A 27,779-nucleotide genomic window follows, 5' to 3' on the forward strand; every position below is an offset into this window, starting at 1 on the left:
CTAGAAAAACTAATTTCTGTCAGAAGAAATGCAGCAGTTTTCTTTATACTGTTGCATTTCTTCAACAAATAAACCCAATTTTATTTGATATTTTAATAGAGTTGGAATAAAAAAATTCTGTGATGCCATTGATTTTTAGTGCTTTAGTAATGTGCATTTTTTTTTATTATGAAGACCTTTTAGTTCAATAAAACTTTACAAGAATGTGTATGGAATAACTGGAATAGAGTTGTTGCAAAGGGAACTGCTGTACTTCATAAGGGCTGAATAAACATGTAGAAGCTTGTTAAAAAATCCAGGTAAGTGTAAGGAGTTCAACTTAAAAGCACTTTTTGCTTGTTGGCTTAATAGCTCTGTGGCAACACAGAGTGCAAGGGTTAAAAACTATGGCTGTGAATTTTGCTGTTGAAATGTGGAGGCTAGGAAAAAAGTATGCTGATTCAAATTCCTGTGAAATTTTGGACTGAATTAAAAGTTGCATTTCTTTTGCAGGAATTCCCCTTGCTCTCAGACTGCAAGCAATGAACACTGACCCAGCTCTACAAACTGCATTACTATGCATTTTTTTTTTTTTCAGGGCAAGCTGATACACACACATGCAAGGAACTGAGCACTAGATCAATGTGATATATATCCTGAGGCTAACATTGTATAGCGGTTTTTAAAAGCTAATTGTAGGCTAAAATCAAGATCTGGGTGATGAAGCAAGAATTTATATTTTACTTGCTTTACTTATTAAATTTAAATATTTATTACATCAGAATGTTGGGGTTTTTTTTTTGTTTTGTTTTGTTATGTTTTGGGGTTTGTGTTTTTTTGGGGGGTGTATGTTTTGTTGTTCTTGTGGTTGTTGTTTTCCAAAAAAAAGGAAAATGAGTTTTAGAGTTTGGTTGCTTTCACTAGGACTTGGTTTGCTTGTTTTACCTCCTTTGAAGTTACATCTCTATACAAATCCAAGGCAGCTGTTTCTTCTTGTATGCTCTTCAGACTTGTACAGCCATGGAATAGGCAAGAGGGCTGCTGGGAGAGCTGGAAACCAATTTCTGTTATTAGTGAGCTGGCACTGATAGTGTACAGATCATTTTCTGTCCATGAATAAAAGATATTATCTGATGTGAGTCATCCAGGTGTCCTCTTGAGGGTGGCTGAGGACTCTCATTTGAACAAGGAAAGTGATAATAATAGACCAAACTCAAAGAGATGATAGATGGAAATACATATAAATGCCCATCAGTAACATGGAGTATTTTGCGTACCTTACTGCTCAAGTGCTAAAGTAGACAACAAGACACTGGACACTCCAGCCAAGTGTGACTAGTGGTGCTTCAGTGTGCTTTGACGGTATGTGTACTTGAGGTGTTGATAAGGCAGATGATCCACCTTATCTGTGGCATTCAGGGGATGTAATTGATGTGGCACTGCTTCCCTGATTTATTGATTCTAGCACTGCCTTTAGTAACACAAAAAATGTGAGAGTGGTACCATCACACAGGCTTTTGTATTTGAATCATTGAATCATTTGAATGTATTTGAGCTATTCAGGCCTCAACTGGTTTTATTCAAGGGCAATATTAGTTAAAGCCAAGCTGTAAGGCAGTGTCTGCTTATAGACCAGATTTGCTACTAATGCCAAGAGTGAGCTTTCTATTAGCCATTCTGGTATGAAATACAATCAGTGTTTACTAATGAAAAATAATGCAATATTTTCCAACATGTGTCTTTCTCTGGCTGTTACTGGAGATTTTCTAAATGGTTGCTGTAAATGTGGTCACAACAAGCTTCCTGTACTTAAACTAATGGATTTGCACATATAAAGTGTGCTTCGGTCTTCTGGAGCTTTTTCAGATTTTCCTATGCAGATGTGGAGCCACTTGCAGACCATTTCAGCCTGCAGGCAGTAGTCATGCTTGTTCTGAGCTTTCACTGTCCAAAGGATAGCGTGCAAGTCATGATATTCTGCATCTGTGCGGATCCTAAATGTCTGAGCAGACTATTTACACTGCTGAGCTTCCCCCCCAGCTGCCCACCGAGGCATTATCTGGCTGGTGATCCTGAAGCTCCTCAGGCTCTGGGGGCTGTGGGAGTCATGAGAGAGCAGCAGCCATGAGGAGGCTCCAAGAGGGGGAGGGATGGGAGGAAGCGGGAATGGGGGGGTATGGGGGGACAGGGAGGAGGCGGGGAAGGGGGGAACATAGTTTAGGTTGGGCAGCACTGTCGCTGGCAGGGCATGGTCCCTGGACAGGGGGAGGGGAGGTGGTGAGAACAAGTTTCCCATCTACAGACTGGTGCATGCTGAGCAAGGTGATGTGGTGTTATGTCCAAGCTCAGTCATGGAAAGTCAGGATGAGATTCAGGAACACCAAGGGACCAAAGTGAGGTACCCTGAGTTTAGCACAGGCAAGCTGGGGTGCCCAGCTGTGAGACTGAAGAGGATTCTGGGACCACGGCTGAGGCTCATCAGGGTCATTAAGACCTACGGTTCTTATGAAGTACACACAGAGAAAAATGGCTGTCATGGTGTTTTAAAATGAAATAAGCATGGTTCAAAATGGCAAAATTTCTTTCTGAGATGCTTCAGTACACCACGCCTTGTTGCTATGTGGAGTTAAACACAGGGAAAGAACATTTTTCAGGTTGACATGCTGGATGCTTTCAAAATAAGCAGAAGGAAGCTTACCGAAATTGAAAAAGAAAAAATTACCAGCTCTTGTATCTTCATTTTCTGCCTAGTCTATGCTTTAAATGCAGTGCTCTGTATTTGTTCAGTTGTGGTGTCCACTGCTATATATTCTACCCAAGGGAAGAAAGCCACACTGAGGTAGTGTTCAGATTGCACGATGAAGATAAATTCTGTTTTAACGGAGATCTAGTTTGCAGAACCAGTAAACTGCTGCCTTTTCAGTACAGAGTCTGTTCCTTGGTCCTTTATCTTACTCTTTCTGTGCTTCCTTCCCACTCAGCTTACTGAGCCTACAAAGTAAAGCCTCATGAAGTTCAGTGAACCAGGTAGGGATATGAAACGTAAGCCTCTAAAATATTAAATTTGTGAGTTAATGGAAGCTATGCACCTGCAGTCACTTGGATTTACTATTTACTTTAGGGCTTAAGTTTCCTTGCAGTTGCTGAAAAATTGGATGCACTATGGCACATGTGCACTGTGCAAGTTGCAATAACAGTATAATTCAATTTAACAAGATGAAGAGACCCAATTAACCATGTTCTTAACAAATGATGGATTTTGAATGTGGAAAAAAACAGACCTTGATGGAATCTTTAGGAAGTCTTTGTTTTCTGCAGTGGATTGAAGCAGTGTAAACATTTTGTACAATTATAAGCCAGTACAGCCTTTAAAAAACACAGCAGGATTTTTAGTAGCAGCACTTTTAGTTGGCAGGGTTAGGCGACTTGATTTCCTATCTAAAGGTTATGAACTAGAAGCCAATGAGTCAGACTTCACTGTAAAAATTTTCCACCTGAAACTGTTAATTTTTCCTCCAGGGAGAGGTAAGACTTTATGAGTGTAAGAAGTCACCTTTTTTAGCACAGCAGAACTAGCACTCCATTTGGATAGCACATTCCATAATCTTTAATATCTGAGATGCATCTGAAGCAGAGGGTTAAGTTGCTGCCATCACAGAATTTTAACATAGAATTCACTGGTTTTCTTTAGCTCATAAACAAAAGGTAACTTCTAAAAATATGTTGTTTTCATCACAAGGGTCTTCTGATTATGAGACCAGTGAGAAAATTCGTGAATTTTAATCTGAATTTTTGGAAACTCAGTCTTTGGCCATATCCAACCGGGCCTTTAATACCTCCAAAGTTGGAGCATCCACAGTTTCTCTGGACAGCCTGTGCCAGCACCTCACCACCTTCTGAGAATGGAGTGTCCTCCTAATGTCTACCCTCTGTGTAGTTTAAAGTCATTCTCCCTTCCGTACTATCACTATTAGACCATGTACAAAGTCAGTTGCCCTAATGTTTATAAACTCCCTTAACTACTGGAAGGTTGCAGTGAGATCTCCCTGGAAACATCTGTTCTCCAAGCTAAACAAGCCCAGCTTCTGCAGCTTTTCCTCATAGGAGAGGAGTTCTAGTCCTCTGGTCATCTTAGTGTCCCTCCTTTGGACCTGCTCCAACAGCTCCACATCCTTCCTGTACTGAGGGCCTCAGGCTTGGCTGCAGTTCTCCAGATGATGCCTCACAAGGACAGAGGAGAGTCACCTCCCTTGCCCTGTTGGCTGATGTTTAGCTTTTCACTCACCAGGACCCCCAGGTCCTTCTCAGCAATGAATTCAATGAATTCTCCCAGTCTGTAGTCATATCTTGACCCAAGTGCAACACCTTGCACTTGGCCTTGTTAAACCTCATTAGATTCCCGTGTGACCACTTTTCAAGACTATCCTGGTCCCTCTGGACGGCATCCCTCCCTTCTATTGTGTCAACTGTTCCACACATCTTATTGTGATCAGGAAGCTTGCTGAGGGTGCACTCAATCACACTGATGCTAAAGAGCACTGGTCTCCAGGCCCTTGGGACCATTTGTCACTAGCCTCCAACTGGACATAGATCTGTTGACCACAACCCTCACACTAGTTTATGCAAAGAATACGTGTCATTTACAGTAATCTATAAATGTTTTCCTACCACAACAGTTAAATACATTACGCAGAGATTTCCTGAGAGCATGAGTGTTGCAGATAGTACACAGACCTCAGAATTAAATTTTAAAATGACTGATGCTTTCATATTTTGCTTTACATTATGAAACAAACTAATCACATCCATTTCTCATTATTTGCTGTCTTTCACTGCATCTTTGCTTTGGGAATTGCATTGCTAGCCACTTCCACTTAGCCTGTTACTTAGTTTCTTTTCTGACATTTGAATGTATGTTCCAGTAATAACACTGCATCTGACAGAGTAGCCAGACAAAGTGCAGAAAACACGCCGAGGAAAATTCTGAAGCAAACAAGAAGAAATATAAAAGATTACGTTATCTTATACAGTACGGTTTTCAGTCAAGGAATTCACAAAATATCCTGTAAAAGAAACAGACAAGCTAAGGTGATGTGAAACCAAATTACTTGCAATATGTCTTTACAACTCTTGGTTGTACTTGCACAAAATGTCTTAGAACTTAAAGAACTTAGGTGTGTGGTCTAGTTTAAAAATACGGTGATTCTGTTTATTATTGTGATTCTGTCCTCTTCTAAGCGATGTATATTTGTCCTTTTAGATCAATTAACAAGAATCTTAGCAAACAAGGAATTATAAAGTCTGTAATTCTCCCATCAGCATGTTAGAACTAAAATAGTGACACCAATATCTTTGAAGACAAGTCATCAACTTTTAATTACTTCAAAATGAATATTAAAGTTAGATTGTACAGAGCTTTGAAATTCTTTGTTAAATATGCAGGAAAAAATGAGTTGTTTAAATATCTGTTTTGAAAACACTGAAAATGCAATTTGCACAGGTATCTGTTAATGTGAAATGACAGATACCTGATACATATTTAATTACTATTAAGATCTGATATCTTTGCCAAATGTTTCTCCAAGACCAAATTTGTATGCAAATGGGAGATTGTTCTCCTTTTTTTATATGGATAGTGGTTGTTTAAGCAGTTTAAGCTAACCATTTAGGTTTTATTACCTCTGGTATAAATATCCAGAGACCTCTGAGGTACTGCTCACTTTCTAGGCTGGATTTAAAAGACTCAGTTATTCTGTGAAAGATGTCTTCATACTGTCATATTCAGTGCTTGCCATTTGATTTTCTTTTATAAGAATTACCTCATTTAATGATAGATAATTTATTTTTTAATATGTAATAATTCAATATTTTGTGTTGGAACATTTTGAATAACAGAATAGTTTATGTTGGATAGAACTTCTGTAGATCATCTAGTCTAAAATCTGCAATAATCTCAATACTCAGATCAGGTTGCTTAGGATTTTTTCTGTTTGAGCACTGACTACCTCCAAGGTTGATGCCTCTGAGCAGCCTTTTCAGTGATTCACTACCTCATTACGAAGAGCATCTTCCTTAGAAATAGATGGACATTCCCTTGCTGAAACCTGTGATGTTCATTGTTTCCTCTTTGTTCTGCATACTTGAGAATAGCCTAACACCATCACCTTCATAATTCCTCTTCAGATGATGGGATATAGTGATTTGCTTCCTCCCTAAGACTTCTCCTATGGAGGCCTAGCAAGCCTACCTACTTCCATCTCTCCTTGCAGGCTTCCTTCGTTAGGACTCTAAACTTTTTACTGGTCCCTTCTCTCTCCAGTTTCTCATTGGCTGTTTTAAATTTGGTGGCATTAAGGGGATAAAACAGGATGTGGTAGTCCAAAAGTGGCACACAAGCAGAGGGAATATATAGCCAGCAGCACGCTTGGGTTGCTTGGTGCAACCCAGAATGCAGTGCATCTGCCAGGGGGAAAACAGCACTCTGCAGGCTGCAGTTCAGCCTAGTATCTACTTAGACCCTCATAGGCTAAGCTTCAACCTAACTCAAGCAAGTATTTATTTAATTCAGGGAATGCATTCCCCATCTCAAATTCTTATTTTTGTGTAACCAGCCTAATGAGATACAGCAATATCTCATAATGGAGCACTAACTCTCTATTTTAATATTTCTGTCCGAGTGCACTGTTTGCTCTACCAGCAGCATTTCCTTCTTTACTATCTAGCACTAGTAAGATAAACTGCAAACAAACCAGTTCCTACTTCCAACAAGCAGAAGTTTATTTGTTTGACTGAACTTTGCATTCAAAGTTTTTCTTACTAACAGTTCATCTGCCGTTAAGTGTTTCATTATAGATATAAGCATTTAAATATACACGTTATATATATAATTCCAGGTATATAATAATAGAGATATAGATATCTGTGCATATATATGCACGATGGCATTTTTTTGTTTTGCTTTGGTTTTGTTTGTTTGTTTGTTTGTCTGTTTTTGTTAGATTTTGTGCATTTCATCTTCTCTAGTCAGACTCATTTTACTTTACAGTACACCTGGAAATCTTTCTCTCCTTCCCTCTCATTATCTAGGTCAAGCTGATGAATGCTTACTTTCTCCCTCAGATTCCCACAGCTGAACCAGAGAAGCTTATTATGTCACTCTTGGTTTTGTTATTTCTCTATTTTTGAAAGTCTTTGGCAAAGGTGCTGGATGAATAGTAATTAGTAAATGGGCTCCCAGTCGCAGAGAGGTCTATATCTAGCTTGTCACTGTTTTTTTTTTCCCCAACAGAAATAATACAAGCACATTTCACTGGAGGAGGCGCTGGCTAAGGCAAGCACCCTCAGAGCTAGCATCAGTCTGAAGTTTAGCTTGTGGAAAGAAGTAAATACAAAGCAGTAAGCTCAATAGCTGCTGTGCTGAAAATGTGTCAAAATGAAATATTTAAGATGTGAGAACTGTGAAACTATAGAAAGGATTTAATTTTCTGTCTTCTTATATTCTAATTCAAACAATAGTAAGTAACAGGTATTAGTGATGAAAGAATATATGCTTTGAGAGAGTGGCAAAATGCCTGGAAGGCAAAAAACTGTAGTGTTGAAATATTTCCTAACGTTATGCCAAGGAAGCAGTACCTACCCTCTTACCCACACCTCATGGCAGCAACAGCTGACGGTCTGTGAGGAGCACAAAATGAACAGTGGAGATGGAGAGGCTGGCAGCATCAGCTCAGGAGGGCAGTCTGGCGCCTCAAATTCAGCACTCTTAGGGATGATGCACTCCTGTAGAAGGACACAAGGTTACAGAGAGTTTTTTGAAGCGTAAACCAGGACTATAACCCTTCATTTTCTCCTGAAACATAAAAAACTCTTTCTTGTCTGACTCCAGGAAGGAAGGAAAGACACTTAACTCCAGTGTGTAATACAGTTTGCCCTTCAAGATGCTCTTTAATCTTGCCATATATTCCCTGGGCTGCAGTGCTGTTCTGTGACATCTGTGAGGCCAGTGTTTGTATGTTTGCTGTTTTGTAGCACCTGTGCAATACAGAGTGGTGCAGTGTAAATCCAGAACTTGAGTGACTGGGGCTAATTCTCTTGCATTTGCAGATTTTATTCCCTGACAGCTTTCTACTATGAACTATTTCATATTTTTCTTTCTGGGTAGGATTTCTTGACTTGCTTTCAGAATTTCCTATCAGTCTCAGTGCTTTTAAAATGCATTTTTCTCAATAATTACCCTTAGACTTTTAAATCTGATGCCTCCATTGTAAGTGCAATCTCCTTTCTTCTTTCCACTTGGAGCAGTTCTAGGGAGCTGATGGGTCTTTATGATCAGAGCAGTGTGTTAGCAGTAGACATGATCATAGCGGATGCAAGAAAGTGCTAGCATTTTATTTTACATGATTTTGTCTTGTTTTTATTTTATTTGTTTGTTTGTTTTAAATGGCAGTACTGAGCAAAAATAACTTCTATTACCTGTTTTCTGCTGTTCCCTCTCTGTTTGTGGCACTGCAGCCATGCTGTGGCTTATACTGCTTTGGCAGCTGCAGCCCAACACTGTAGGAGTCACAGTCTGGGTGTGTATCTTATGAATGTTGGAAGAGGCCAACAGCATCAGCTTGGGCTATAAATGCTTGTCTTATAATCAACTAATATCAGCTGAAAAGAATCCTATACTTCAGCTTTTGTGCCAGCACTTACGTAAGTGTTGAAATTTAAGTTTCTATTCTTTATTCAGGCATAAGGAATCAAGTAGTGATAATAAGAGAGCATCTCTTCTGAGGCAGTTTTGCACAGATATCCCCATAAATTCAATGATGGGAGGTACTTCTGTGTATGGCGCAGATCTGCAGTTCAAATCTGACTCTGGATGCACATAAGCCACTGTTTCTCATAAGCCATCCGTGTGAGAATTGTTGGCCAGCTTCAGTAAAATTTGAATCCTTTGCTACTATGCAGGAATGAGTAATACTGTCATTTATTTTCTTATGTTTGTTCTCAGAGCTGAGAATATGAGAGAAAACATCATCTGCTTGTGTGTTCAGGTACTTACTTTTCATCTGGATATAAAACCATTTGACACATCAGAGAGGTAAAATTGGATGTGATTATGATCTAACAGAAGATTGTATCTTCAGATGAAGACTAAGCCTTGACAACAGATAAACTCAAAATGCTTGTATTCATGCAAAGATCAATAACAATGAAATGAAGGCTGGAAAAAGGCAAAATCAAACTCCAATCAAAATGTTGGTTAAAAATGAAGAGGCATTGATTAAAATATGAATGTTTCTAATGTTTTATTTCTATTTGAAGAATATTCACGAATTCAAAAGAAACACAGAACAGATGCTGTACTAGGTCCTTAAGTGTATCCTAAATGCTGTAGCTCCATTTGAGTGTGGCTTCCAGTTCTATTGGTAATTTATTGTGTGAATATGGGCATATAGTGAATACTGTGTGCCTGTTACATAACCCAGAGCCTTCACTGTGTCTTCCTATAGCCTACATTTAGCAAAGATGCAAGTGTTTGTGGGAAATAGGATTTCTGATGTCTCCCAGATTTACAACTTCCTGGGACTTCATTGATTTATTTTGCAATGTCCCGCTTTTATTTAAGGTGTAGCAAAATACGTACCATTATATTACATAAACGTGGCAGAATGAAATAAATATAGTAATATAATAGAATGAAAAAGAATAAACATTAGAGCAAACAGATAATGTGTTTGTTTTGAATCTTTAAATTTTTTAATGTTTTGAAAAATATATTTGTTAATATTACTTGAAACAATATCTTTATTTCAAGCAAAGACACTATATTCCCAGAGAAATAAGAATAATAAATTATTCTTTATATTTTGATATTTTTATTTTTATTCGAAGGAACTGAACAGGAATCTGTTGTTTAGTTTAGTTGAAGCAAACAGGCTTGTTGTGTAACACTAACAGTAGTGTCTGGACTTTCAGCTGCTTTAGCTGCTTTGTGCTACTCAGGTAGTTGATAATCCTCATTCTTTCAGAGTCTCCAGTTGCTTACTTGCAGTCAATCAGTTTGTCATAATTAAAAGGGTGGGTATCTATCATGCATGGGCTATAAATAATTGCTCTTTGTACTTCTCACCCTTAAGGCAGGGATTTCAGTTCAGTGAGAAGGAAAAGTTGTTGGAAAGAATAGTGGTCCAATAAAGTACGCTGCTAGAAAACCTAGGCAAGATAAAAGTGAATTTATGTTTTCATGTGCAGTACATCTTTCTGGTCTGCCTAGACAGAAGTTTGATTTAGTCTGCGTGCAGGTTTTTTTTGCTGTCAGAGTTATGTTGTTAATTAATTTGAACAGGTATAGTTCCTTATTGACATACTTGGTCTATTATAAACTGCACTATAAGCTCAGTTGCTTTTGAAGACTTATTTTTAGAGTGTAGCTCACTGAACTCATGAGGTAGGTGAGCCATGGAAGTGCAATCACTGCTTTGCCACTGTTGACATTTGCACTTTCATTCAATATTCTTAAATACCTGCTGTCTTCTCTCCACAGAAAAACTATACAGTAAAATTGAGTTTGACAAAATCAATATGAACTGATAATCTTTAAAAGAAGGCTGTAATTTCTGAAAGGAAAATATCAAGAATCATGGCATTTGAGCCTTTAGTTTAAATGCACTGTGTGTGCATGCCTGGAAATAATCTAAAATGATCAAAATGATCCGGGAACACATTGTAATTGTTCACTCTCAGAAAAATAGTGATGAGGAACTTGGGAAGGTCTTGGTAGCATCTGTGGAAGGCTGCAGTAGGTTTGGTGAACGTTTTTGTATAGCTCGATAACAGCTAGTAGATACTGCAGTCCACACATAGGATGAGATACCTAATTCAGTACAGACAGTAACTTTGGAGGAGCACCTTGAAAACTGAAAAGCTGCAATTAGAGAAACTGCCTTAGCATTAAAGATTCAGCAAGATGACCTACTTAGAAGAATCATCATGTACCTAAACGCAGGCTACAGTTTTCAGCCATAAATATTACATGATTTTTTTTTTTTTTTTTTTTTTTTTTTTGCTAAGGCTGCATTTCTTTTCCAGAAAATGTTTCATTTTGCGTTGAAGAGCTGAATAATGACATCACATCTGATTTCTTTGAGAAACATTCAGAGTAGTTAATTTAGAGGAAGGAACCAAAAACAAATAATAGGTGAATATCTGTAATCGTTATAAAAACAATCAAGCAAGCAGATCTAGTGACATGTCTTTTGGCTTCTTTTCCCTGCATATTTTGTGATTTTCAGTTTGGTTTTCTTTTATCAAAAGTGCATCATGTCCTTAGTTAATACAGTGAAGTCTATAATTCTTTCATAGAATCATAGAATCATAGAATCACAAGGTTGGAAAGGATCTACAAGATCATCTAGTCCAACCATCCTCCCATCACCACTGCTACCACAAGCACTAAGCCATATCTCGCAGCTCCTCATCCAGGCACCTCCTGAACACTGCCAGGGATGGCGACTCCACCACCTCCCTGGGCAGCCGTTCCAGTGCCTGACCACTCTCGGAGAGAAAAAGCTTTTCCTTATATCTAAAAAGTTTTTCCTTATGTCTAAAATCTTTCTATCTCTATCTTTTCTATCTGCCTTTCTATCCCTCAAAGCAGTATTAGTTTGAAAACTGATTCCTGGAATATACTTCTGGAAGGCATTTGCAATGGAATGAATAAATGTCAGCTTCTGAGCTCCTGTGAACCTCAGAGGACAGATCCACAATACCTTAGGAGTAGAATTTCCTTCAGAAATTTGCAGCCATTTATTCTTACTCCTGTTTTACATCCCACTGTGTTCTCAGTATTGCAACTTTAGTTTTTTGTGAAGTTGGAAAAATGGATCATTAAAATCATCATGGTTAAAAATAACCTCTTCCCCAAGCTGGAAGCAGGCAGTGTTTACAGTGATAGAGAAATTAAAGCCTGTTTTCTCCCAGAGGTGGTGTTTCTGCAACCCTGACACAACTCCCAGTTTCATCCCTGCCCTTTCAGAAACATGAGTAATGGTGCAGTTCTGTAATCAATTTCAGCTGTTTTATGTTCTAACTATGGACTATTGCCAATGAAAGAGCCTGCTTGTCTTCCTTACTTCTGCTTGCACTCAGCCACCACTGCTTTTTACTAACCATAGTGATTGTGCAAACACCCCTAGTGTTTGCAGGATGTGATGAGCCAAATTACCTTGCTGATATACCTAAATATTGCCCAGAAGAAAAAGAAAAGAAAAAAAAAAAAAAAAGGAAATGGTTATGTCCCGTGGAGCATGGTGCTTGGTATGAAGCTGCAGGCTCACAAATGCTGACACACAGAAAGAGGTGGAACACTGTAGCAGGATGACTGGAAAGGAGAGTAGGTTGAAACATTCTGGTGCTTTCACACAAATCAATCAGCATGAGATCATGCTTGGACTAACACTCCGGTGTATATCAGCTGAGGATACGTAATTGATCCATCCTGCCCGTCGCTATGGGCAAGTAAAAGAGGGATGCTCTCTGTCTGATTTTGGGACTGGAAGTTGCCAAAGTGTGGAACAGTTGCCATTTCAACCCACTCATCTCCTTGCACTGATTGTAGCATGAGGCTGTGCCAAAATCATTAAGCTTTGCTCTGTGTGAATGCATTGACCAAGTTCAGTCAACTGGTACAGAGCTCCTTAGTAGTTTTATTCATTTGGGGGATGGAAGTATTACTGAAACTGGAAAATCTTTAAGAATAAAAGCAGATATTTGTAGCCTTTTACTGCACAGCAGTTTAAATGGGAAAGGGCAGTGGAAACAGAGCCATTGTGAAGTATAGCTTGCGGAACAGCTTGTTTTCTTTCAGAACAAAATCCAGCATCTACTGAAAAACTCAGTTTTCATTCTGAAAACTTGTAGATACTTGATTTTACTGTAGAATATTTTCCTTGTAACATGAAATATTATAGCTGAAGTCCTCAACTGCAGTGTCCAGTGTTGATACTTTACTACATAATGTGTGGAGGCAAATAAGAGATAAACTTTTGGTTTTTTTCTCTCATATTTTGCAGGTTCTTGGCCTCTTCCTGCTGGTGTCCAACACACAATAGATTTTCCAAATAGTGTTCAGCAGTTGACTGCAGTAGAACAGATACAAGATGGAGGAATCATACAAAGACAGGACTTCATTAGTGAAAGGCGCAAAAGATATTGCCAAAGAGGTAAAGAGACAAGCTGTGAAAAAAGTGAATAAAGCTGTTGACAAAGCTCAGGATGGCTACACACAGAGGTCCTACAGTCGATTCCAGGACGAGGAAGATGATGATGATTACTATGTCCAAGGAGGAAATTATGGTGTGGAAGCTAATGATGATGAAGGATCAAGTGAAGCAACTGAAGGGCACGATGAAGATGATGAAATTTATGAAGGGGAGTATCAGGGAATCCCCAACATGGGGCAGGGCAAAGATGGCATGGTGGCCTTAGGGCAACCTGTGCGTGATGAGTATAAAGATCGTCATGAACTGGAAACAGAAAGGAAAGCTGATGAAGAAGAATTAGCACAGCAGTACGAACTGATAATACAAGAATGTGGCCATGGTCGATTCCAGTGGGCCCTGTTTTTTGTTTTGGGAATGGCTCTAATGGCTGATGGAGTGGAAGTTTTTGTGGTTGGATTTGTGTTGCCCAGTGCTGAGACAGATATGTGTATACCCAATTCTGGATCAGGATGGCTTGGTGAGTGAAGTCTTCTTTCTGTCTTTTTGCTGATACAGATTTCACTTACATTACGCCTAACTATGAATTTTGTTAACACCATTGCTAGCATACAAGTATTTTTGTATTGAATATAGAGAAGCAAACCACACTAAGTGCTAATACAAATTTAATGAAATCTGTAATTATGTTTTAAATAGTTGTTTTATTTTCAATCTCTTAAGTGTAAATACCTCAGTAAGGTGGAAGATTGCATAGTAAAATTTAAAACAAGAGATATTCTTTTTCTTGTTTACAGGAGTAGGTATCCAGATATTAAAAGGAAATAAAGAAATAAGGAGTGAATTTTTGAAACTCTTCAAGATTTACACAGATGTTATAAAGAATAAATTACATATTACACACAGCTGTCCAGCAGCAGTTATCATGCTGAGTGAGAGCATTCCCAAGGGAATTTCCCAATGCGGGAAATCCAGAAAAGTACTATCTAGCTTTTTTTTCTCACTTTTATCTTTTTTTCTCTCACTAACTATTCTCTAGCCATCTGAAAATTACAATATTTACTTTGAGTCAGGGGGAGAGAAGCCACAGGAGAGGATGGCTAAAGATGCTCAGGAGTTATGTTTTCTGTATCTGGTTGCTTGGTAGGGAAGAGCTATATTTTGTCCCATTGACTCTTCCCCCTGATGGTGCAAAGAGGCAACTGAAGCAGCCTTTTGTGCCTAGGTGAGAGTGCTGCAAGCCAGTCTGTGCTTGTGCTGGGTATGCCTGACATTCTGATACTAGTAGTCTGGCACTGTTTCAGTAAATTTAAAATCCTTCTGTATCAGAAGGTAATGAGTGGAAAGAGGATCTGAGTTCTCACTGGGAGCTTTGAGAAATTCCTTTCCATTTGATGATTTACTGTTAGAAATGAACTGCTCCAGCTATCTGTACAGTGCAGTGATTTCTACTAAAATAAATTAATTTATCTAAATTTTTATGGCTAAAGAGGATGCATGCAAGTAATCTGCTTGGTACTGCTTGTTTACACAAACTTACATTTTTTTGGTCATTTAATTTGTCATGCTTGAATCTGTGTGTTTTCAGATCTACTTTTTATAGAAAGAATGTGTATAAACATATCTATATATAGCCATTTTGGATCTTTCCAAGTAGTTCAAAGAGTAGGAAGAATGAAGAGAAACAAAAACAACCTGAAGAGGAATGTTACTTTAATTTTTACTTTGCTAGTGTAGATAATACCACAGAATACATAACATGGAGAAAAATATATTTTCAAAAAACAGTGTTTTGTTTAAACAACTGTTGTGAGCACTGTGGAGGTGTCTGTGATTGAGAGCAGGAGGTGCTGTCCCCACAGTTGTAGTTGTCTGTGACAATTCATGTCCGTCTGTTACGATATGACCCATGTCAGGATAAGGGCTAAGGGTTCCTCAGTCACTGGACTTTTTATGATGTTGTCTTGAGATATATTGGAATGACTCCATCAATTATTAAATACAGCTCAGTACAGAAGCTATTACATCCCTCATATTATGTATGTATGGACAAAACTATCGCTTGAAAATTAAATTAAGTGAAGGCTTAGTTGTGCAAGCAATATATTATGATGTCTAAAATATAGGATCTGTGATGGCTGTTCCCATATCTTCCTTTTGTAATAGCAGAACAGTAGCCTTAACAAACAAATAATCCTATGTTAAAAGATTAAGGTGCTAAAAACAAAAATAAACAAAAATAACACTGGAACTAATTAGTCTTTTTTTTTCTTTTTCTTTTTTTTTTTTTCCTTCCCTGCAGTGCAGTGTGGAATTGTAATGTGGTTGTTTAATCAATAGTTGCAGAAAAATGATATTACTTGCCCACTGCTAATAGAAATACACTGCAGGTTGGAATCCTTCTCTACAGTGATGACTGTAATGCTTATAGCGGATATGCAGCCTTTGCAGACAGCATAATCATAATTCCAGTAATACAAAATATTCATCAGGACCATGAATGATATGATCATAACTAGATCCTCACAGCTATCCATTTCAATTACTCCACTGCTGTGATTTCACATCATAATTATGTCCTGACTGGGGTCTTCTAGACATGCATGGCTTTTTTCCATGGTTTTAAGTCCATAATCTAGAGGACTTTGATATTAGAATACTAAAGTCATGAGACCAATGCTAGGAGTTATGAAGAGGAATTCTTACACATACATAACATTTATTTCTAAGGCATTTTGCTGGACTATTTAGAAATAATCTGAGAACACCCTAATTTGTCATTGAAAAAGCACTCATTCACTCAACTAATTGTAAAACCCAATTTCTCATACCTCAGCCATACTTCATGTCATGATGGTTTATTAGAAGACATGAGCTGATTAAAAGTATTTGGCAATATCCATAAAATTACTCTGTCACATTTTTTTGTTTTACTTGCACCAGGATAAATTCCTAAATTCCCAAATTCCCTCTGTATTCACTCCTGTGTGACCTTCTGCTTTGATTAATCATCAGCAGTATTTCAGAGCCCATAAACTTATTAGGAGGAAGTTTTTATTAGAATTAAGAACTGGTTTCTTGATGCCTTTGGGGTTGAATAAAAACAACATGTATCTTTTTTCCTCTCTGCATTGATGTTTCCTTCAAAACAAGGAAGCTGATGTGATTAAACTATTGCAAGGTTAAAGTAACTTGTCACCAACCGTGCAGGTCTGCTTACCGCATGTTCACAACTGTTTTGTACTGTGAGGCCCAGAACTGAGCACAGCACTCCGGATGTGGCCTTGTAAAGTGTGATTAGAGGGGAGAGATCTTCTCTCTTAATCTAGTGGCAATACTTTGCCAAGAGTACCGTTAGCCTTCTTTATGGTGACGGCACATTGCTGACTCATGTTCAAGCTGGCAACCAACAGGACTCCCAGGTCTCTTTCTGTAGAGCTCTTTTTCAGCTGGGTAGACCTCACGTGTGCTGATGCCTGAGACTGTTCCTTCCTCCCCAAGTGCAGAACTCTTCACTGCTTGTTGAACTCAATAAGTTTCCTGTGAGCCAACCTGTCCAGGCTGTTGAGGTCCCTCTGGATGGCTGCATGGCCCTCTAGCAAGTCAGCCACTCCTCCCAGTTTCACTTCCTCCCAGTTAGTTGCAAGTTTAATCAGGATGTACTCTACTATTGTCTAGATCATTAATGAAGATTTTAAACAGGACTGGATACTCTGATCTAATCCTCTTAACCAAGGTGGAAGCCTTTCACACAAAAAATCAATATGAAAGTCACCGGATTAAGCAATTATTTTCCTTAAACTTTTCTTCTTTTTGCATTCCTGCTCAGAAAACCTGACAGCAGGTAAGCCATTTGTATTATAACTACTATCTTTTTCAGAGGCCAGTATCTTAAAAGGAATATTGAACTCATGAGTTGTATATGGAGTTGCTGGTTCATACAAAGAATAGGGCCTAAATATCTTTAAGCAAGATCACACAGCTTGAGCCATTTATTCTCTTCCTGAACCTGTATGCATTTCCCATGGCTTTGGCAGAAATCTGGAAATGCACAGTTACATTGTATATTGAACAAAGGACTGAAGGAACTGGGTCCAGACTTTTTGAAAATATTAATGCATCTACTTGTCTGATGGGATTCTCCAAATTGTCTAGATGCCTAACTAAATCATGCCTAACTAAATCCACAGATCCCTTGCACATATTCTTAGAAACTTAAGCACATGTACAAATCTGAAATTCTACTGTTATTCTCAGATTATGTTTCCCCTGGGTATCCTTCATGTAGTTCACTGAAAAAAATTTCTTTCTGGAGCAGCTTCTCCAGTTGTGGAGATTCAGATTAAGATGATTTCCAGCAGATTTCTATGTTTTCTCTAATATTATGGAGAACATGTTAAAATTCATGACTCTTCTGAGAAAAAAAAAAAAAGAAAAAGAAAAAATTAGGCTTCATTTTAAATGTGAAGTGTTGGCCATGGTATAATTTTTTGTGAATGTTTCAGGGATGTCAAAATGTTAAGTACTTATTTGTGGTTCTGAAAGTTACTGTATTCACAAGGAAGGCATGTAGGCTAAGAGCAGTTACTATAACCATTGCAGACCTTAGAGTGTGGGGAATCTTGCTGAAATAATGGTTACTTGCATTTATTGTTAATAGTAGTAATAAATCTTTTGTAGCAATATTTGAAAATAGACATGCAATAATTTAAATGTGTACTAAATATTGCAGAACAGGGTGAAGACTGATTTGTAGGATTAATGCTTATTTCATCAGAAGATGTGAGAAATACAAATGCCATCATGCATGCTTTTCACCTCACTGTACAGCTCTCTTACAGTGACATTAATAAGGTACACCTGTGACTGTGCTTTTTCTGTGTACCTTCTAACCATAATTGTTTGAGGGAAAAAAGGTAAGAGACATATCCTCCTCTGTTCTAACCAGCTATACTGTTTGGAGCAGTGGAGGTGATGGTTGTGTTTCTTTTTCTTTTCTGAAGGAAAAAAAAAACAACAGAGTGGAGGGTATGTGATGTGATTTTTGCCTGCTAAGAGGCAGACTGAACACATCTCAGGGAATGTTATGGGCTGGTAACAAGATGGAATATGGAAGCATGAATTCAAAACATTAACAAAACTCAGTGTGTTCTCCCAGCAGAGAGGCTACAGATTTCTATAATTCAAGGTGGTTTACAGCTGCCCTCGTTTTCAGAGTGTGATTTTCTCACTGCCAAACCACTGTGCTATTAGGAAGAACAACACCACCAAGTCAGCTGTTTATTCTTTCACATGGTTCCTTTTAAGAGGTTCACTGTTAACCCCACACTGCGGGGTTAAATATAGTATTTCTTTGGCTCCATACCCCACTCAGTCATGCAGATTCAACCTGAGTAACAAATATAATAAAAAACATTCACAGTGGCTGCACTGCAGAGCCACTTGCTGTTTTATCCGACTTATTTTTTGAGAACTCTGTAAGTAGCATTATCTTTTTTTCTTCTTTCTTCCTTTTTTTTTTTTTTTTTTTTTTTTTTTTAATTAATGGACATGACTATACTTGCATATGTTGGAATAATGCCAAAGAGATAAAACCACCTCTGTGTTGAGCTAGTAAATTACTGGGCAACTTTTTGAGCCAACCATTCATTGCCAGAATATAACATTTTTCAAGACTGAAGCTGTGCTTACTTCAGCTGAATTCAATGAGTACATATTGGAAACTGGCTTTTATTTTGATGATGAAAATTATAGCCTGTAATTAGGATAATGTATATACTTGTGAAGATTGTGTAAGTAGCCATTAAGATACTTCTGCATCTAGCAAGTCTGTTACAAGCATGTTTTAGCAACCTGCAAATATGCCTGTATCATTAATCTGCATACATAAATAAAGCTGAATAATTTTGTTTGCAGTTATCTTAAATCTTTGTCTCAGTGATTGATTGTGTCTAAAACTTAAAAATTACTGGACTGTTCTTTTAGGCACTGCAGGTTATTTTCTGCCTGTCCAATCTCAGATCAGTGATTTTCCATTCATGCCACACATAAGTGTATAATCTTACAAAAATGGCAGAAAGAAGGAAATGCCTCCCAAAGGAAAAGCCTGAGGGCCATGGTGATTTCCCATGTTTAATTTGGCTGTCACCATCACTCTTTCTTCCCTCCCTCAACTGCTGCAGCATCTCTGGCTGATTATATATCACTTGTTAAATCAATGCATCAGATCCAATCTTTTAACTAAACTGAACATTTTGGATATGGTGGTGCATTTTTTTCAAGGTTCTGTTCTGGATAATTCTGCAACACAGTTACTTTACAACACAGAGCTTTCATTTCTTCAAATGCATAATTGTTTGAGTACTTGCAGCTCTGAATCACAGAATCACATAACTGTAGGGGTTGGAAGGGACCTCCAGAGATCCTCAAGTCCTGCAAAGCAGGCTCCCTATAGCAGGCTGTTCAGGTAGGCATCCAGGCAAGTCTGTCCAGAGAAGAGAATTCAAAACCTCCCTGCACAGCCTGTTCCAGTGCTCTGACACCCTCACTGTGAAGAAGTTCCTTTGCATATTTGTGTGGAACTTCGTATGCTCAAGTTTAAGGCCGTTTCTCATTGTCCTGTCCCCACAGACTATTAAATAGAGGTTAGCCATGTCCCTTTGACTCCCACACTTAAGATATTTATAAACATCAATAAGATCCCCTCTGAGTCTTCTTTTCTCAAGGCTGAACAGCCCCAGCTCACTCAGCCTTTCCTGATAGGAAAGATGCTCCAGACCCATTATCATCTTTATGGCCCTCTGCTGGACTCTTCCCAGGAGATCCCTGTCTTTTTTGTACCAGGGAGCCCAGAACTGGACACAGTATTCCAGTTGAGGCCTGACCAGGGCAGAGTAGAGGAGGAGGTTCGCCTCCCTGGACTTGATGGCCATGCTCCTTTTAATGCACACCAGGATCCCACTGGCCTTCCTGCCCACCAGGGCACACTGCTGGCTCACAGCCAACCTGCAGTCCACCAGGACTCTTAGGTCCCTCTCTGCAGGCTCCTTTCCACCAGGTCATGCCCCAACCTGTACTGATACTTGTGGTTGTTCCTTCCCAGATGCAAAACTCGACACTTGCTGTTGTTAAACCTCATCTGTTTTCTTGCTGCCCAGCTCTCCATCTGTCCAGGTCTTGCTGAATGGCAGCACAGTTTTCTTCACAGTCAGATATTCCTCCCAGCTTTGTATCATCAGTGTACTTGCTGAGGGTGAACATAATTTCCTCATCGGAAAAGTGAAGATAATGAACAAGACCGGACACAGCACCGACCTCTGAGGAATACCACTAGTCATAGGTCTTCAACCAGACTCTGCACTACTAATCACCATCCTATGAGCTCCGCCAGTCAGCAAGTTCTCAACCCACCTCACCATCTTCATCTATCCCACACTTCCTCAGCTTTGTTATAAGGATGTCGTGGGACACAATATCGAAAGCCTTGCTGAAGTCAAGGTAGAAGACAACAACTGGTCTCTCCCAGTCTACCCAGCTGATATGAATTCTGCATCTTGTATAAAATTTTAAGCTCTGAAATGAAAGGGAGGACCCATGAGCTCTCAGCAAGGAGACCAAATATTTTTACAGAGACTGTGTTAATGAACCTCATGATGATGTAGATCAAACACAATTTAATGGCTTTTTGTCACGTCTGAGTAAAATTCTTCCAATGCATTTTGCCTATGGATTTAATCAATGAAGGATTTAGAAGCTTTCAAACCTTCTTACTGATCATTTTATATCATACTATCAATATTTCAACTATTGCGAGTCACTTGAATGCTAAGATGTGTAAGATTTGAAAAAGCTGCTTATCCTAGTACTTTGGTTTGTTTATATGAATTAACTTTTTCTTTAATTTATATAAGTTAACTTTTTTCCCCTACTCTGACTGTATTTTAATCCAGACATAATTCTTTCACTGCGATGGATGCATCTATTCTCACTGTATGCACCTGTGTCCTTTGAAACAGTAGTTTAGTTTAGTTTTGATTATATGGAAGAATAAAAATGTACAAATATTTAAACGAAGAAGTGATATTGAGCTACTGCTAAAATAGACAAATGAATGTGACGAACTGGTATTTTTTAAACTATTCATGCAAGTACTTATTTAACAGTAGTCATAATGGTGGTTAATAGTCTTTCCAGGACATTATTATTTTCATATATATCACATATATGAAAGCTTATTTTTTCATTCATTCTTATGCATTTTTCAACAGTTTATATTCACTTTCAAATGCAAGGTTTTGTACTACAGCCACTGCAACAAGCTAACAGGCCACAAGTGTCTGGAAGGAATGAATCTCAAATATGCTGCATGACTAGAACTTTCATTAACTTTTTCATTGAAGAATCTCAGATTTTACAGTTTGTCCAACTTTACTTACTACTCAGACTTCTAGATGGGAAAGGAAACTGTTCTCTTCTTCCCTGTACAATGGCCATGGAATTGTTCCCTAGCTCTCTTAAACTGATCACCCTTTTAACCAATATCTTCTGGTCTTTGATACACTTAGTGGGAAATGTAAGAGGCTTTGATAACACATTTTGTATGGTAGACTCCCCTAGTTTATCTTAACAAGTAAACTTTTCTAGGATAAATGTGTGATGAATGAAGTGATCTAAAGATCCACAGAAACCAGTTTATGAGGCTGACAGAAGTTTGTTTTTTCAGAATGGTAGAAAGTTAGGATGGCAATGCAAACTAGGAAAGTTAAGAAATGGTGATGACATCAGCTTTACATATATAAAGTTCTACATTCCCAAGGGCAGCCAAATATAGTCAGTTTGCAAGCTTCATGTCACATCAGCCAGACAGATAAGTTAGCAGTGCAGTGCCTTGCCTGGGCTTGAGAGATGAATTTAACATGATAGATGGCCATCTATTACACTCATGCATTTCCCGCAGCATCTGACAACAGGCTTGGCCTTCCTCACCGAATGCACAACAGCACATGGCTGAGAAAGGAAACTCCCTTAGCTAATAGTCCCACTTCTTTCTGATTTTCAGTTTTTGGGAGTAGTTTTTATGTGGCATTTGTCAGACCTTGTTTCCACAGTGCACAACTACTTTCCTGATCTCCTGGAGCTCAGGGTGTCAGGGTTGGTTCTGAAGTTGCCGTGAGCAAGTCTTCTTAAGAAATGGAGATTATGAGCTGATGTATACAATCACCTAAACAGTTTTCCATGCAGAAAATATAATTGTGCCCAGTGGCATCACTGTAAATTAGTAATTAAAAAGCCTGTTAATTAAAAATCATCAGCAGGTATATGGGTATCCCACAGGGAATTATCCTGATCTGTTATTTATCAGCCTGCTTTTGTTAATCTATTTCTATGACTATGTGGGGGAAAGCAGAACAAAGTGTGATCACCATCACTCCCTTAGCAAAGAGAGCTCCCTTTTTCATTCCTGTGCTGGTTGTGTGAGGTAAGGGAAAGCTTGTTTCATGTCAGAGTCTGTGTGAGATGTTTCAGATACTGGTTTCTGGTAAGCTGCACCAGATAAAAGTGAGTCTAATTCAAGTGTCTAATTCAGTGTTTTGTATTTATTCTTGTTTTGTATTGTTTTGCTTTGCTTTTTGAAGTCAGATATTTCCAGGTTTGTGGTATTTGTCTGTTTATTTTTCATCTTTGTGTCTCTTCCCTTTTCCTTTTCACTGCATTGTGAAAAAAAAGATAACAGCCACTACAACATGGAGGAAAATAAACAAAATTGGTTTGTCCTATTTACAAGGAAAAAACTTTGCACAGTACTGCAACATAGTTGTCAGTTAAACTCTGAAGAAATAAACATATATTAGTTTTATTGTTGTATAGATCCCTTTGCTAGAAGTGTAATCTTACTTATTAGTTCTTTGATCTCTTGTATTAAATTCTGCTATAAATATAGATACATATATATGTATTTTGTAGTTTGTTACTTTTTGTAATAGTTCAGCACTAATTAAAAGTCAGTGATATTTATAGACTCTGCTCTGAGTCAGAAGCAGGACTAGGCAAATAAGGAATTAACATTCAGGCAATAAAACTTGTAGCCAAAATGAATGGTTTTGATATGAAATGAGATGATTAATGCACATGACTGCGTGGGCAATTTAAAGCTTTAGTGAAAATTCTTTTTTTTTTTTTAACTTTGAAATTTAATTAATCCTAGCACATTGCACAGCAAGTTCAATCACATGCAGTATTTATAATTATTCTGATTCTCGGGATTTCCATGGAAGTGCATTTCAAATTGCAAAGTCACAGTAATTTCTGGCATGACAGGGTCAATTCAGAGCTGGGTGAAGAGTGCACTGAATTTAGCATCTAAATTTGAGAAGAGCAAAATCCAGAGAAATCTCTGTAGTGGCAAGGGAAGACAACCAGGAATTAGGGGTATTAGGATAGCTTAGCTTAACTGTATGTTTTATCTGAGGCTTGTCTGTTAGAATTTTCTTCCTAATGCCAGAGGGAGTGATTGGCTCAAAGGAAAAGATAGCACGAAAATCATACGTTCAGTTATAGCACCTAGAGAATCTGTCAACAGCCTCACATCAACATGTGGGATTACCTGAGTTTTTGATAAAACTGTTCTACGTGTTGATATTGGTAACAACTATCTTTTAAAAATGCTGTGTATATAGGAAGAAAAATATCAAATATTGTCTTGTTCTTACAGCCCTGTGTTGCTAAATTTAAGTAGTGATTAATTATTTATGCTGTGAGTACCAGGGAAGTACTGCATTGGTCTTTTTATCTGTAATGCATTATTGATTTATCTAGTAAGCAAGAGTAGTATAAAGTAGCAGTGTGCACTGCTGTTTGCTGCAATGATCACTATCAGTACTGAGTCTGAAAATGATTCTAATGACGAAAATTGAATAACTTTGACCTACTTTTTGTTCTGAGAAAATTGTTACAGAATAAATTAAATTATGTTGACATCAGGTAATAGTTTGTAATTTTTAAAATAATTCGTTATTGATATGACAACATTCATAAAAGTGACAAAGACGAGCTAATGCAAAGGTGTTGGATTACCGTGTTCTCAGTTTTGCTCCCTTATCAGAAAATACAGCTGTGAAGAAAATTCTCTGTTCACTGAATAATCTGTTACCTGTCACAACTTCTATAATTATTAAGCTTCTATATATTTATTCGTTTATGTAATTTAGATCTGAGAAAATGCAAGAATATTTATTCTTCTAGTCATTGCATTGTTCTAATTAAAATAATATATAAGTACATTGGAAACTCATCTGTAAAGATGTAGCGTATATATATATATATATATATATATATACACACACACATAGAAATCAGCACGCTTGTTTCTGCAAATTTTTGGTATGCAGTAAAGTAACAGTCCCTGGAATTGTATGGAGAGATAATAGCAAACAGAATCTTTAACCAATGTCAACAACACAGAGGTGTACAAATGTAAACTAACAGACAACATAAACGTTCAGAGCTAAATCATATTGCTTGCATTTACTACATAAAAAAAATAAAAATCTTCATAAGTCTAATTAGAGGGAATAAGGAAATGAAATGCCATTTGTACCTTCTGGAAAGAAACTGATCCTTACACTGCAAACATTTCAGGTTGCAAAGATCACACACAAGATGCATGAAATAAGTAAACTGTGTACATGTGAGGCCCATAAACTTAATATAAACATGCCAGAGGAAACCAACAAATAATAGCTGAATAACATTTCTGCAAATGATTGATATGGAACATTTGATTTGCAGAAGAGTGGTATTTCTGATATAGCACTAGGAAATCTATGGCAAAAACCTTCCATCTATGGCGTTTCACTCTGTAACCCCTCCCAGAGCTGACACAGTCTGGTATAGATCTGACGTGGAAATACACAAAAATTGTATTCCTGGACAAACTGATTTTATTTTATTTTTTTTTTTGTCGGTGGAGACTACAGATTTGTCATCACTTATTCTTTCCTCCCAGCTAACAAAATTGTCTTCCTGCCTTAGCCTTGAACTTTGTAAGCACACCATTGGGTGACAAGTTAGGGTACCTGTGCTTTGAGACCACTTTTATTTTATTCTCAGCATGAGGGAATGGAATGGAATGGAATGGAATGGAATGGAATGGAATGGAATGGAATGGAATGGAATGGAATGGAATGGAATAACCCAACTGCCTGACCTCTTCAGGGTGAACCAAAAGTTACAGCATGTTGTTGTGTGCATTTTACAAATGCCTCTTGAACGCTGACAAATATGGAATATCATCCACATCTTGTGGAACATTGTTCCAGTGTTTGACCAAAATTTTAAATCAGATTTGACCTACAATTTTCAATCATTGAATTTTGTCTTCTGTTACATTTTTTCTGCCTTCTGAGTATGCCATGAGACCCATTCACTTGCAGTCAGTTGCCTTCGTATGTTTTGAGATTTCTTAGAGTGTTATTGACTAACTGTTTTCAATGTAGGATTCTGGCAAACTTGGAGTTGATTCTTTTGAAAATGAAAAAAGATGGAATCAATGTCACTTTTCTTAGTTTTGTTTTGCTTTGCTTTGTTTGCTTGTTTTAAATTTCCATTTAATGTATTGTATTTTTTTACTGCCACGTCTTTGTTCATTATTCACAAAGCTTCTCTTTTTCTTCTCTTTAAAGGTATAGTACTTGGGTACCTAATGGCAGTTTTCCTTTAATTAAATTTCTCTTCAAATTATGATTGTCATAGCATTACAGACCTTTTGCTCTGAGTTTTCTGATTTGCTTATCATGTTGTTGTTTTTTTTTCCCTAATATCTTAGAGACTGAAAATAGCTTTGCAAATAGAATTATTGAGATACTTCTTCTTCTTCTTTTTTTTTTCTTTCTTTCTTTTTTTTTCTGTTTCCCATTCGCACTGGTCAACTGAGTGTGATCTTTCTTTTGCTCAGATTTGCTTTCAGTTCCATTTTCCTGACTTTCGTGGTTGAGTTCCTGTATCAAATATTGCAGTTACTCTTTCCAGGTTGAGAACAGGATCATTTTGTCTGTGGACCAAATATGTTTCAGATATGGTTCACTTGATTTCTATTTATTGAAATTTCTGGGTTGGTACCAGACTGAGTTTTTGAAAGCAGTACCTGTCACCTTTTTTCAAGTGTATAAACAGTAAATGCTTTAGTCCCTTATTCATTTAGATCTTAAGAAAGTACCAATTCATAAACATACTCATTGTTATTACACTACTTCCAGCCCTGCTTAGAGAAAAGAACGAATGACTGCTGTGGAGAAATATATTGGAGGTTTAGTACCAGTGAGACGGGGAACAGAACATGAAGACATGATCGATACAAGTGGTTTTAGACTTGTAAAGACAATAGTTCTAAGAAATAGAGATCTTTTACCAATTCTAAAGTAATTAAAGTTTTCCTACGTTTGTCCTCATCTTAATGAAAGTGTTTGCTTTAATTGCTTCCCCTTATGAAAATTTACTTAGGTGCTTATTTGGTTGAAGCACATTTTTTCCTGGCTGCAATCTTTTTCCATTTTTCTGATCAAAGAAGTAACTGATAGATAATAACTATAGCTGTGAATGATTGTAATCTTTAATCTCTTGGTACACTGCTTATCAGAGCGAAAACAAAGATAAACTTGGCTATTCTTGCTCATGTAATTTATATGTATTCAAGCTCTCCACTATAAGCTGTTGTATTCTGGGCAATAATGTATAGGAAGATCTCTGAAAAAATAAGAATACAGATTAAAGTACAGTATAATTCTTATGAAATAAGCAAAATGAATTATCATACTAAGTAATTTCTTTTAACAGATGCTTACATTGTCCTTTCTAACAACGGAGTCTCAGAATAAAAATATACTGTCAGAAAACTTTAAGCATGGGCACTTGGCTGCTCTGTTGAAAGACTGCTCCTCATATGAAGAAGAAAGATTTGTATATTTTATACTTTTGCACAATGGGAAAAATCACTGAAGAATGTAGAAGTTCTGCTGTTGGAGGAAGATGCAGGTTTTTGCAACTTGATAGAAGAACAATAGAAGAGAATATTTGTCTTAGTATGGGATGCTTCTTTTTAGCTGCCATATGTTTCTTCTCAGCAACTTTCCATCAAATGATGGAGTTTTTTGAGATTACTCCTTACTTCATGGGGAAAATGAAAGATGTATTGTGGGTGTCACTAGTTTCTCTGCATTTTAAAATGAACTTTATTATTTTTAAAATATATTTCTATACTCATACTAGATGTAAAAACAGCTGTGTGTCTCGAGCTATATGAATTTCTTTAGAGGCACTTTCTTTTAGGTGGTGTACCTAAAAGAAAATGAAATGTAGATAGTTTTGTCATCAGTAATAAATGCTGAGAAAGAGAGGAAAAACCTTCCTCAAGATGTCATGTGACATTAAGATCTGTATACATATACATATGCCCATAAAATTACTGTTTTTCTGACTATTGTTTTTAAAGTTAACGGCAAACAAGGAGATAGTTAATTTTTACACATTTACTATAACAAATTACTATTACTGCAATATGCAAAATGTAACATGCAATTTATGAGTAGTGTACAAAAT

General features: G+C 37.5%; 2 protein-coding genes and 1 long non-coding RNA gene across 3 annotated transcripts in view; 2 read left to right on the top strand and 1 right to left on the bottom strand.

Moving 5' to 3' along the window:
* LOC128074677 (uncharacterized) overlaps positions 1 to 27,779 on the bottom strand; it is a 406,066-nt gene that overhangs the window by 81,285 nt on the left and 297,002 nt on the right. The window lies entirely within an intron of this gene.
* Positions 1 to 27,779, top strand: part of SV2C (synaptic vesicle glycoprotein 2C) — a 98,830-nt gene that overhangs the window by 12,539 nt on the left and 58,512 nt on the right. The window contains exon 2 of the mRNA XM_052670719.1: positions 13,041 to 13,707. Within this exon, the coding sequence (XP_052526679.1) occupies positions 13,128 to 13,707 (580 nt within the window). The 5' untranslated portion in view covers positions 13,041 to 13,127. The remainder of the gene's footprint in view (positions 1 to 13,040; positions 13,708 to 27,779) is intronic.
* Positions 1 to 27,779, top strand: part of IQGAP2 (IQ motif containing GTPase activating protein 2) — a 228,026-nt gene that overhangs the window by 7,592 nt on the left and 192,655 nt on the right. The window lies entirely within an intron of this gene.

This window comes from Tympanuchus pallidicinctus, unplaced genomic scaffold (assembly GCF_026119805.1).
Source record: "Tympanuchus pallidicinctus isolate F22 unplaced genomic scaffold, pur_lepc_1.0 scaffold9, whole genome shotgun sequence".
Classification (NCBI taxonomy): Eukaryota; Metazoa; Chordata; class Aves; order Galliformes; family Phasianidae; genus Tympanuchus; species Tympanuchus pallidicinctus.